The sequence below is a fragment of the Trachemys scripta genome, chromosome 11 (assembly GCF_013100865.1).
Source record: "Trachemys scripta elegans isolate TJP31775 chromosome 11, CAS_Tse_1.0, whole genome shotgun sequence".
Taxonomy (NCBI): domain Eukaryota; kingdom Metazoa; phylum Chordata; order Testudines; family Emydidae; genus Trachemys; species Trachemys scripta.
In genome coordinates, this window is record NC_048308.1 from 50,255,436 (window position 1) to 50,268,507 (window position 13,072).

At 44.0% G+C, this 13,072-nt stretch overlaps 1 protein-coding gene across 4 annotated transcripts in view; it reads left to right on the forward strand.

Moving 5' to 3' along the window:
* MYO1B (myosin IB) overlaps positions 1–13,072 on the forward strand; it is a 199,827-nt gene that overhangs the window by 21,797 nt on the left and 164,958 nt on the right. For all 4 annotated transcript variants that reach the window (XM_034785198.1, XM_034785200.1, XM_034785199.1 and 1 more), the window contains exon 2: positions 9,946–10,086. In XM_034785198.1, the coding sequence (XP_034641089.1) occupies positions 9,952–10,086 (135 nt within the window). In that variant the 5' untranslated portion in view covers positions 9,946–9,951. The remainder of the gene's footprint in view (positions 1–9,945; positions 10,087–13,072) is intronic.

Below are 13,072 nucleotides of genomic sequence, written 5' to 3' on the forward strand. Positions count from 1 at the left end.
CCCCCCCCCCCCCAGAACCTCCCCGCCGCTTCTCTGACCCCCGGCCCCCTTACTGTGCTGCAGAGCAGCGTGCTCGGCAGCGGGGGAGGGGAGCAGGGTCGGAGCTCCAGACTGACGGCCGGCCCGCGATCTGTGAATGCAGGGCGGGGGGAGGGAGGGAGAGGAGGGGAGTGGTCTCAAGTTTCAGGGGAGAGGAGGGGGGAAGTGGAGGAAAGGCTCTGGCTGCCGGAGCCCGTGCGAGTGGCACCATCCGGCCGGCTGCCCTGTAAGCCCCGCACGCTCTGCATGGGGGGTGGGGGAAGTCCGGACATTGACAGATTCCCCCCGGACGCTATTTTTAACTGAAAAAAAGCCAGACATGTCCGGGGGAATCTGGACGAATGGTAACCCTAGGCTAGATGGACCTTTGGTCTGACCCAGCATGGCCGTTCTTATGTTTTTATTTTTAAGTGAAAATCTGTGCTAATACTCAAATTAGGGTTCAGGGAATAAATACATCTGTATTGACCAAGCAAATGGAATTTATTGCAATGGAAGGGAAGACTCTGATCTAATAAGAGTGGTCTATAAGAGAGCATAAAGGGAGTAGAGAGTAAGTTGAACATAGAAGAGTTGTCATTAGATAGGGGCAGTAGAAGCCAGTGCTAGTCTGCAGAGCTTTGTGGCTTCGTACGTAGACTGCGTGGGGACAGAAGAGAATCATTGTTGACTGTAGTGTTCCAGCTGGACATGAATACAGTTATCCCAGGCATTGGAGCGTGTGGACACAAAACACTGAACTAGTATTGCAAGCCCAAGGTTTTTCTTGGCTTGTTGCAGTGTGTTTTTATCTAACATAGACAAGATTCTGGACAATTGAACATCCTTTTTTATAATGTAAAATTAATTGAAATCTATGCAAGTTAAGTGGGAACAGGGCCAGGAGGAAGAGTGATGAAGGAGGAAGTTGGCCACTGAATAGGAAGAGAACAGGGATGGTGGTGTAGGATGGAGATGGAGTATACTCTGGGGATGATGAGGAAGATTAATAGGGGAGGGAACTAGCAAGTGGGCGTGGGAGAGTTCAGAAAATATTTGGGGAAAAATCTGATCAGCAGAGTTTAAGTGTTTGTTTTTCTGAGCCAACTTCTTGTTATACTAAAATTTAATAATTTACAACTGTAAACTTTACACAACTCTGTTTCATACAGTGTATCCAAACGAGCTTGATACAGCTGTAAATGGGTTAGGTAAATCTGGGGTTTGCCATTTTTACTAAGCTTTTCTACGGTCTTAATATTACACAGTTTCAGTACCTCTTTGAATCTTTCTCAGGTCAGTAATTTGTATAGAGAAATAACCAAAGCAAAAGTCATTTTTGTGTTTATATAAAAAAGCAAAACATAATTAACACATCTGACATTTAACCAACTTGCTTGTTTTGTTTTTATAAGTGCAATACACAGCACTGGCTAATGCTGGCAGTTCGGTTTCATTTTTAAGCTTGGCAACATTAATTTTACCAAATCCATTCCAGAAGCGTACCATTGCTTTATAGTTGAAGGGCAAAGACTTTCAAAAATAAGTCTCTATTTAGGAAGTTGGGTGACTTTGAGAACACAATAGCTCTATTACAGGTCGATCGGAGCTGCTGGGTGCTCAGCACCTTTAAAACATTTAATTAGAGGCCTGACATGGATTTGCGCTCCAAAGTTTAGAGATCCATCTATGAATGTCTTGGCTGAAATTTATTCCCTTACCAGTGCAACATAGGACTTTTCGTTTTCTACTGATATATAGTGTTGACTCTTTCTTTAGCAATAATAATACTTGGCACCGTGCACTTTCAAACTGCCTTACAAACCTTAACGATTCTATTTTAATGCCTCTTCCCCATTATTCTATTCTATTCTATTCTTAATTATTCTATTAGCATAAGTCTAATTGTTTAATGTGTGTTTTGCATTATTGTTGGTTCTTCTTAACAATATCTGTATACTGAAAATCCTTTTCCAGTTGCTTCTTCTCTGTCCTCTTTCTAAACTAAATCCATCCTGCAAGCTTGCTTAAATTCTCCATTGTAACAACTGTGCCAGAGTAAGACTCGCAGATAGGATCCCAAAATGGTGGCTTAAACCATTTGGATTGTAGAATATTTTTGGATCATACCAATTTCAATGTAAGCCAAACGTTTGGCCTTCAAAAATGTCCTTTAAATTACTGAAATTGATTTAGAAAAGAATTGTTGAATCACGCTGTGTAGCCAGCAAATTATCCCAGTTTTACTATCGAGGTCAGTAATATCTTCCTGTTCTAAAGCTGATAGAAATGACCAATGATACTATGGTGCTAGATTACTGCAAAAAAGTCTTAGAATTGAATAAACCTTGTGAACTCCTTTCTCAAATACTGTCAGTAGACTGATCTCTGTAAGTCATGCACTGTTCTTACTTTGAATCCTGGGAATGGTGACTTGGTGCAACCCTTTTGTAAGTGCCTCTTAGGGTATGTCTACACTACGAAATTAGTTCGAATTTATAGAAGCCGGTTTTATTGAAATCGGTTGTATACAGCCGATTGTGTATGTCCACACAATAAAATGCTCTAGGTGCTCTAGTCGGCAGACCGCGTCCACAGTACGAGGCTAGCGTCGACTTCCGGAGCATTGCACTATGGGTAGCTATCCCACAGCTATCCCACAGTTCCCGCAGTCTCTGCCGCCCCTTGGAATTCTGGGTTGAGATCCCAATGCCCGGATGATGCAAAACAGTGTCGCGGGCGGTTCTGGGTACATGTCGTCAGGCCCCTCCCTCCCCCGTCACAGCAACGGCAGACAATAGATTCGCGCCTTTTTATCTGGGTTACCTGGGTTACCTGTGCAGACAACATGGAGCCCGCTCAGCACAGCTGAGCTCACCATCACCATATGTCCTCTGGGTGCCGGCAGACGTGGGACTGCATTGCTACACAGCAGCAGCTGCTAACTGCCTTTTGGCGGTAGACGGTGTAGCATGAGTGATAGCCGTGGGGCTGGCAGCCGTAGTGCTGCATTGCACCAGCCCCTTGCAGGCGATGGTATATTATGACTGGTACCCGTCGTCGTCGTACTGGTATGGCTGTCAATCATGGCCACCTGGGCAGACATGCTACTGTTTCGATGATGACGGTTACCAGTCATAATATACTATTTTCTGCCAATTGCCCAATATTGTCTGCTAAGCACCCAGAAGAGGCCGAGGGCGATGCTGGGTGCTGGCGGACGTGGGGCTGGCAGACGTGGGGCTGCATTGCTACACAGCAGCAGCCCCTTGCCTTTTGGCAGATGATGGCATATTATGATTGGTACCCGTCATCGTCATACTGGTATGGCTGTCACTCATGCTGCAGCGTCGGCTGCCACCTTAAGATGTAAAAAATAGATTTGTTCTGTGTTCATTTGCTTCCCCTTCCTCCGTGAAATCAACGGCCTGCTAAGCCCAGGGTTTCCAGTTTAATCTTTGGGGGGACCATTCTGTGTGACAGTTGTTTGTGTTTCTCCCTGTTCCTGTACCTGTACGCCATGTCGTCACTCGGCCCTCCCTCCCTCCCGCCCTCCTTCTCCTGGTCCATCAGATACTACTTTCGCGCCTTTTTTCTGACCAGGCGCCATAGCTAGCACTGGGATCATGGAGCCCGCTCAGATCACCGCGGCAATTATGAGCACTATGAACACCACGCGCATTGTCCTGGAGTACATGCAGAGCCAGAACATGCCAAGGCGAAACCCGGACCAGGCGAGGAGGCGATTGCAGCGCGGCGACGAGAGTGATGAGGAAATTGACATGGCCATAGACCTCTCACAAGGCACAGGCCCCAGCAATGTGGAAATCATGGTGTTACTGGGGCAGGTTGATACCGTGGAACGCCGATTCTGGGCCCGGGAAACAAGCACAGACTGGTGGGACCGCATCGTGCTGCAGGTATGGGACGATTCCCAGTGGCTGCGAAACTTTCGCATGCGTAAGGGCACTTTCATGGAACTTTGTGACTTGCTTTCCCCTGCCCTGAAACGCCAGGATACCAAGATGAGAGCAGCCCTCACAGTTGAGAAGCGAGTGGCAATAGCCCTGTGGAAGCTTGCAACGCCAGACAGCTACCGGTCAGTCGGGAATCAATTTGGAGTGGGCAAATCTACTGTGGGGGCTGCTGTGATCCAATTTGCCAGGGCAATGAAAGACCTGGTGATAGCAAGGGTAGTGACTCTGGGCAACGTGCAGTCAATAGTGGATGGTTTTGCTGAAATGGGATTCCCAAACTGTGGCGGGGCCATAGACGGAACCCATATCCCTATCTTGTCACCGGAGCACCAAGCCACCGACTACATAAACCGCAAGGGGTACTTTTCAATGCTGCTGCAAGCCCTGGTGGATCACAAGGGACGTTTCACCAACATCAACGTGGGATGGCCGGGAAAGGTACATGATGCTCGCGTCTTCAGGAACTCTGCTCTGTTTCGAAAGCTGGAGGAAGGGACTTTCTTCCCGGACCAGAAAGTGACCATTGGGGATGTTGAAATGCCTATCGTGATCCTTGGGGACCCAGCCTACCCCTTAATGCCATGGCTCATGAAGCCATACACAGGCAGCCTGGACAGGAGTCAGGACCTGTTCAACTACAGGCTGAGCAAGTGCCGAATGGTGGTGGAATGTGCATTTGGACGTTTAAAAGCGCGCTGGCGCAGCTTACTGACTCGCTCAGACCTCAGCGAAAAGAATATCCCCATTGTTATTGCTGCTTGCTGTGCGCTCCACAATATCTGTGAGAGTAAGGGGGAGACATTTATGGCGGGGTGGGAGGTTGAGGCAACTCGCCTGGCCGCTGATTACGCGCAGCCAGACACCAGGGCGGTTAGAGGAGCACAGCAGGGCGCGGTGCGCATCAGAGAAGCTTTGAAAACGAGTTTTGTGACTGGCCAGGCTACTGTGTGAAACTTCTGTTTGTTTCTCCTTGATGAACCCTCCAACCCCCCCCCCGACCCGGTTCACTCTACTTCCCTGTAAACCAACCACCCCACCCCACCCTCCCCTCCCCTCCCGCTTGCAGAGGCAATAAAGTCATTGTTTTTTCACATTCATGCATTCTTTATTAGTTCCTTACAGAGGTAGGGGGATAATTGCCAAGGTAGCAGGGATGGGTGGGGGAGGAGGGATGGAAAAGGACACACTGCATTTTAAAACTTTAACTCTTATTGAAGCCCAGCCTTCTGATGCTTGGGCGATCATCTGGGGTGGAGTGACTGGGTGGACGGAGGCCCCCCCACCGTGTTCTTGGGCGTCTGGGTGACGAGGCTATGGAACTTGGGGAGGAGGGCTGTTGGTTACACAGGGGCTGTAGCGGCGGTCTCTGCTCCTGCTGCCTTTCCTGCAACTCAACCATACGCTCGAGCATATCACTTTGATGCTCCAGCAGACGGAGCATTGCCTCTTGCCGTCTGTCTGCAAGCTGACGCCACCTATCGTCTTCAGCCCGCCACCTCTCCTCTCGTTCATGTTGGACTTTTCTCATCTCCGACATTGACTGCCTCCACGCATTCTGCTGTGCTCTATCAGCGTGGGAGGACATCTGCAGCTCCGTGAACATCTCGTCCCTCGTCTTACGTTTTCTCTTTCTAATGTTCACGAGCCTCTGCGAAGGAGAAACATTTGCAGCTGGTGGAGGAGAAGGGAGAGGTGGTTAAAAAAGACACATTTTAGGGAACAATGGGTACACTCTTTCATTACAAGGTCGCATATTTCGGCTTGCAGGCAGCCATCGTAGGCCACAGTGTTTTGGCTTATTTAACCTTCTTAACATGCGGGAAAGGTTGCAAACAGCAGCGCATTTCCCATCTCAAGGATGAATTGGGTTGTCCATTTAAAATGGGGTTTCAATGTAAAAGGAGGGGGCTGCAGTTTCCCGGTTAACATGCGGCACAAACACAAGTAAACCCCCCCCCCCCCCACACACACACACACGATTCTCTGGGATGATCACTTCACCCCTCCCCTCCACCGCATGGTTAACAGCGGGGAACATTTCTGTTCAGAAGAGCAGGAACGGGCGCCTCTGAATGTCCCCTTAATAAAATCACCCCATTTCAACCAGGTGACCGTGAATGATATCACTCTCCTGAGGATAACAAAGAGAGACAAGGAATGGATATTGTCTGCATGCCAGCAAACACCGGGACCATACGCTGCCATGCTTTGTTATGCAATGATTCCAGACTACGTGCTACTGGCCTGGCGTGGTAAAGTGTCCTACCATGGCGGACGGGATAAGGCAGCCCTCCCCAGAAACCTTTTGCAAAGGCTTTGGGAGTACATAAAGGAGAGCTTTCTGGAGATGTCCCTGGAGGATTTCCGCTCCATCCCCATACACGTTAACAGACTTTTCCAGTAGATGTACTGGCCGCGATTGCCAGGGCAAATTAATCATTAAACACGCTTGCTTTTAAACCATGTGTAATGTTTACAAATATTTACAAAGGTACACTCACCAGAGGTCTCCTGTGTGCCCTGAGGGTCTTGGGTGAGTTCGGAGGTTACTGGTTCCAGGTCCAGGGTAACAAACAGATCCTGGCTGTTGGGGAAACCGGTTTCTCCGCTTCCTTGCTGCTGTGAGCTACCTACAGTACCTCCATCGTCATCTTCCTCGTTCCCCGAACCGTCTTCCCTGTGTGTTTCTCCAGTGAGAGAGTCATAGCACACGGTTGGGGTAGTGGTGGCTGCACCCCCTAGGATCGCATGCAGCTCCGCGTAGTAGCGGCAAGTTTGCGGCTCTGCCCCGGACCTTCCGTTTGCTTCTCTGGCTTTGTGGTAGGCTTTGCCTTAGCTCCTTAATTTTCACGCGGCACTGCTGTGTGTCCCTGTTATGGCCTCGGTCCTTCATGGCCTTGGAGATCTTTTCTAATACTTTTCCATTTCTTTTACTGCTACGGAGTTCAGCTATCACTGCTTCATCTCCCCATATGGCGAGCAGATCTCGTACCTCCCGTTCGGTCCATGCTGGAGCTCTTTTGCGATCCTGGGAGGACTCCATGACGGCTACCTGTGCTGATGAGCTCTGCGTGGTCACCTGTGCTCTCCACGCTGGGCAAACAGGAAATTAAATTCAAACCTTCGCGGGTCTTTTCCTGTCTACCTGGTCAGTGCATCTGAGTTGAGAGCGCTGTCCAGAGCGGTCACAATGAAGCACTGTGGGATAGCTCCCGGAGGCCAATAACATCGAATTCCGTCCACACTACCCCAATTCCGACCCGCAAAGGCCGGTTTTATCGCTAATCCCCTCGTCGGAGGTGGTGTAAAGAAACCGGTTTAAAGGGCCCTTTAAGTCGAAAGAAAGGGCCTCGTTGTGTGGACGTGTCCAGGCTTAATTCGGTTTAACGCTGCTAAAGTCGACCTAAACCCGTAGTGTAGACCAGGCCTTAGTTGAGCAGTATATGAATAGGCTTAATGGCTTGTGTACTCCTGGTCTTGAAATTCCATAGCAATGATGTGTTTAGCATGGTAGGTGGTTTGTAATTTCAGAGTGGTAAATGAGCTCTACTGGCTAGGCTTAAATTTTAGGTTACAGTTGACCATATTAGGGTTTTGTGCTAGCTGAACTTTTTTTGGTACTGACTCAATATTTAATAAATTCCATATTCGAGGAGGACTTTTTTTTTTGAACAGCTCATACAAAATAGTTGAACATTAGTTGCAAAAAAAAATCCCATGAAGAGTAAATATACAATTTAAAGTCAGACCAGTGGTTTCTAAAAAGTAGTTTGATGGGAATGAGTGGAAAAGATGTACAAATCCAAGTCATACCTATGGCATGACTTTTTGGGGGGCATTTTAATTTTTTTATTTTATTTTTTTACTAATTCAGGAGCTGAGGTTTTTTAGGACTAAACCAAGATTTTGATGAAATGGCTTTCTCCAATATGCAAGGAAATCCATTCTTGTTTGTCTAGCAAGACTGACCTAGCAACAGTTGTCTACCACAGTCCAGCATGATTATGAGACAGCTTTCACATATCCATGTGAATTTCTAAGATTCCCCAGTTTGGTTAAGGTTGGGAATCTTGTAACTATTACTTCTGTTAACTTCGGTAGAGCTGCAAGTTTTCTTGGTTGAACTTGGAATAACATCAAACATGCCTTGAGTCTGGGTTGATGATTTGAGGGATATTTGAACTACAGCTCAAAAATTAAGTAGCGCATAATTATGCGGTGGTCATAGTTGCAAATAGGAGATAAAATGATAGTCTGGACTGAGTAGTTTCAGATTAATTTTTATGGGAAATCATGTAAATGTGATAGTAGTAAACATGCAAATAGTTTGCTTATCACTGATTGTATAAACTAATAATCCCCTACAGAAACTTTATTTAAACTAGTTTTCATAAGAAAACAAGAAAAAATAACATAAAACTAAAATTCATTGTGGAGGAATATACAGAAGATGACAGCCCAGATACTTATTATTGACAGGTCACTGCTCATTAATATGGCTATTTTACTGTTATAAATTTGCATGGTGGCACAGTAATCTCAACATTTATTTGAGTTTGTGATGTCACAAGGCTGTTCACCTATCTGTAGTTCAGCATTTACAATGCAGTCTTCGTTGTAAAAACGTTTACATGTATAAATTCCTTGGCTTGATCCTGGTCCTCAATTTTCTCCTGTCCCTATTAAGGGAAGTTTAGAGTACGTCTACATAGCAAAGAAAAACCCATGGCTGTCCTGTGCCAGCTGACTTGGACTTGTGGGGCTCGGACTGCGGGGTAGAAGGGTCCCAGAGCTCAGGCTCCAGCCTGAACCTGGAAATCCACATGGAGTGAAACAGTCCTGCATCCCAAGCCCTGTGAGTCTGAGTCGGCTGGCATGGGCCAGCTGTGGGTTTTGCTTTTTTTGTAGACATGCCCATAGTTTTGGAGCCGTTTATTTTCTGTTTGATTTGAAAAGATCTGTTCAGGAAATTATCTCTGGTTTCAGCAAATGAAGTTGGAAGTAAATTGTTGAGTGTCTGCATTCCAGTTGAAAGGAGTTGTTAAGAAAATTAATTATTTGACAAAGGTAAAGGTATAGTTCTACAGTGATTGGATGGTAGACAGTCCAGACTATTATGTTGTGAATACTAAGGAAAGAGTCTATTAATAAACCCAAAAATATGGGAAATGCAATGTATAATTTAGAATAGCTTTCTTGTCTGACTTAAGTTCATTAAGTAGTTTTACTTTTAAGAATCTAAAAGAATGTTTGGAGTAGCGGAGGGAAGGTGAAGATGGGAAAAGTTGAATCAAATTGGAATACGGACAGTAAGCCCATAAAAAGCAGTGGGCATTCTAAAAATCAATAGAAAGTTGGGTTTGTGTACATATTGAACATATTTTTATTTTAATGAAAAGGTCTGGATTCTATGCATAAGTTGCAATTCAGCTCTTGATTTTCAGTTTTAAAAACAATTGACTTCTTAAAAGTGGGAACGTTTCACTAAGTCCCTGGAAAATCCACTTGCATAGGGACTTCAGGATTGGGCCCTAAATTTGAAATGTATCCATATAAATTAACTGCAAATCAAAACATTTATTTGTTTCTAGCTTCTCTTCCATGAAAACAAATAAAGGAATCTTGGGTTCTGACCTTTTGGAATCTTCAGTCACCTTGAATTGCCTCTCAGTATTTGATATATAGCAAACAAGGGCTGCATCTTAGGACTTTGTGGGCTATGTTTTGGGTGCCTTTGTTTTATGTCCACATTGCTTTGAATTATTGTTGTGAATTCTGTCCTTTCTAGATTAAAAATATAACATTTTGAAAAACATTTAATAGAAATGACACTCGATGTATTTATGTTCCTGCGTGATGTTCAGCCAAACTCCTGGATAGCTCGTATATATGTGAATAAATGGACCCTTTCAAATTAATCATGCTCAAATTGTTTTTTCTCTCCCAATAGAGGAAAATGGCCAAAATGGAGGTGAAGACGTCACTTCTAGACAACATGATTGGAGTGGGAGATATGGTGCTTTTAGAGCCTCTTAGTGAAGATTCATTCATTAATAACCTCAAAAAGCGCTTTGACCACAGTGAAATATATGTAAGTACATGCTGCACAAATATCTCCTTGGGGGGCTATTTAATCTTCCTTTTAAAAAAAGTGTTTAGAATTATGTTGTGTAGCGGGTGCATGTCAACTGCACCCCATGGTATGTAAAATTACATTAGCTAGAGGTACTTAGCACCTTTTTTTTAATTGTGACTTAGGCCATCCTTTATTCCGTCGCTTGCTTCTGATCTTCCTCAGACGTGTTTCAGAACCCTTTGCACAGGTTCACATGGTGTTCTAAAGATGGGATTTGGATCCCATCACTTTTAAAAGAAGACATCGTGGGAATCAACAATGTAAATAGTTGGATCTTGCTGTTGTATCAGGAAGACACATTTTAAAGCAAATCTGCTTCTATGGAAGGTGGGATATATGTAGTCTGATTGGCATCTCTTTTCATGATCCACAAAATAAGTATCATTGATATGGTGTATAAACAGTACAAATTTAGAGTGTTAATGGAATTACTCTACAGGGATTAGCGGAAACATGAAATGTCACTTGCTTGCAAACAAAGCATGTGCACGAGCATCTGTGGTTTCTGCTTGCAGCTGGAAATGTGGTTTGTAAACTTGGATATGTGTGGGATTAATCAAAATCTTCATGTGTATTTATCTTTGAGCAGTGATAAATTAGGAAGTGGAAGTGGATTCTAATGGTTACATCAAGGATCAAAAATAGAACTCCTGTCCTGAGCCCAGTTCTGCGACAGGTTTTTTTGAGTGGCCTTATAAAGACCCATTACTTTTGCGTCTTAGTTCCTTCCTCTTTAAAATGTATATAGTATACCTCTGTCACTGGGGCAATGTGTGGGTAATGTCCTTCAAGAGCTTTTTGATCCCTGAATGAAAGGCAGTGCTTGAAAAATTTACTTAATAGATAGAAGATGAAAGCTATGAACCAAAGGGGAGGTATGCTCTCCAAGCCATAGCACCTGTAATTTAATGGATTAAAAGGGTTGTGTACCAGATTTAATTGTAGTGTATCCTCAATCCACTTCCTATTTAATTGTTAAAAACGTTACTTATTGTATGTTTCTTGATTGTTATGCGTTCAGTCCTTCCATGACTTAACTCCACTTTCTCGTTTCTATCCTATAATAGATCGTGGTTTATCTGCATTGCCTTCTGTATTTATGTCCTCTCTTTCCACTCCCTTTATGTGTTTTATTTCCCTACAATATGTGTGCTCCCTGCTCCACTATATATTCTTTACTGTTTCTCTCTCCTCCAAAATCACTTTCACTTTCTTCTCCCACCCATATCTACACACATGCTGTTGCCCACATCTGCTCACTTCGCCTTACCCATCCACCCTTTTCACATATGGGGCTTGAAGAATTGACTAGTCACCTGATAGCTGAGGACTAAAGTAAGACAAGTAGTACTCATTGTCACAGATAGTGTTGAGGGGAGGAGCCAAGGTGACCCCCAGATGCAGGGAGAGGAGAAGGATTCCTTTCAAAGGGCTGTTTGAGGAATTCTCTCCTTGAGGGAACTCTGTCACTTGTAGTCTCTGATAATCAGGCATTTAAAAACTAAAATGTGAAGCCTCCTTTGGCTCCTTGAAGAAGGAGGAGGGTGTGTGGAGGGACTCTGCTAATCTACCGTTCTCACTGCCTTTTTCTGGGTGGTCCTCCCCAGTGAATAGCTGGTCCAGTGCTTCCCCTGCCCATCCTGGCTAGTAGCACCTCCGTTGCTGCAGCTCACAGCTTTCCCAAGATGTAGCACAGTGTAATTGACCTGATTCTTGTCAGTTTCAGCGTTGACTGTGGATTTCCAACAGTAGCAGTGAAAACTAACTAGCCTGATCAGTTTTCACTCTGTTATAGCAAAGTGAAAACATGAAGGGCAGGCGAAGTGCTGGCACTGTTTGCGTGCAGATTTAAGAACAGATATAACTTAGAGAATTTTTCACTTGACCAGAGCTCAAAGAGCCGGGAAGCTCAGTGTTGGTTTATCCTCAGTTCGTGTTTGGAAGGTTGTTAACTATAAAGGCTAGAAACTTACTCTGTGAAGAAACCCTAGATTCTGCCACAGATGTTCAGTTAGGAAAGATGCCTGCTTGGCATTAGGGAGTGGATTTTTGAAGCACCTCAACTTTAGGTAGTATAGAATGGAAAAAGTTTGTATATTTTTATTGAACTTTGGGAGATTGGACAGTTTTTTTTTCTGGAGATAAGTCAGACTTGTATACCAAATGTCTAATCTATTTTTTTTAAATGTATAGAATAAAGCTACCTGAATTACATACTGTTTTCAGTCATTTCAAAAATGCATTCTTTGAGGCAGTTACATCAAGAGATTTAGCTTCTCAAAATTCTAATTCTGTTGGCTAAGGTGATAAAGTATTACCGCAGAATAATTAATCGTATTGTTTGCTTTGGCAAATAAAGGAATGTGTCATTTTCTTCAGTAGTATGGGAACATTTGCATTCCAGGTGGAAAATCCTGACACTTAAATACATTTTGCTGAAAAGTTTGCTGCCAAGCAAAAAGACCTTTCAAACAGGTAGTTCAACTTCTGTTTTTGTAGGCTGGATAGGAAGGATAAATGATATTTCAACCAACTTTACTTATCACTTTATTGTTTGATCTTAAAAAACTCAGTTTACTAATCCACCTATTAAAGGTGGAAACTTTTAGATGAAAGCAGAACATTTACTATATTAAAATATTTAATTCATAGCCAATAAAAGCAATAGCTGTTTCAAGGAAGTGCCAAGTAGTGTACTGTTGAGTAGACTGGTTATCTGGTTTGTGATGTTTCATAATTTTATGTACTAAACAATTCAAAGAATGTTATTTCAGTTCCAGATCAATTGGATTTTGTTACTATGTAACTTTCACCCCCACGATTTTGTTTCCTGCAGTTTTTTAAAATTTCATGTGGGCTGAGTTTTGTTTATTTCCTGTTTATTTTTTAAAAGCGAAAAATCAGCCCCCACTTTTCCCCTCCCATCACAAAATCTCAACCC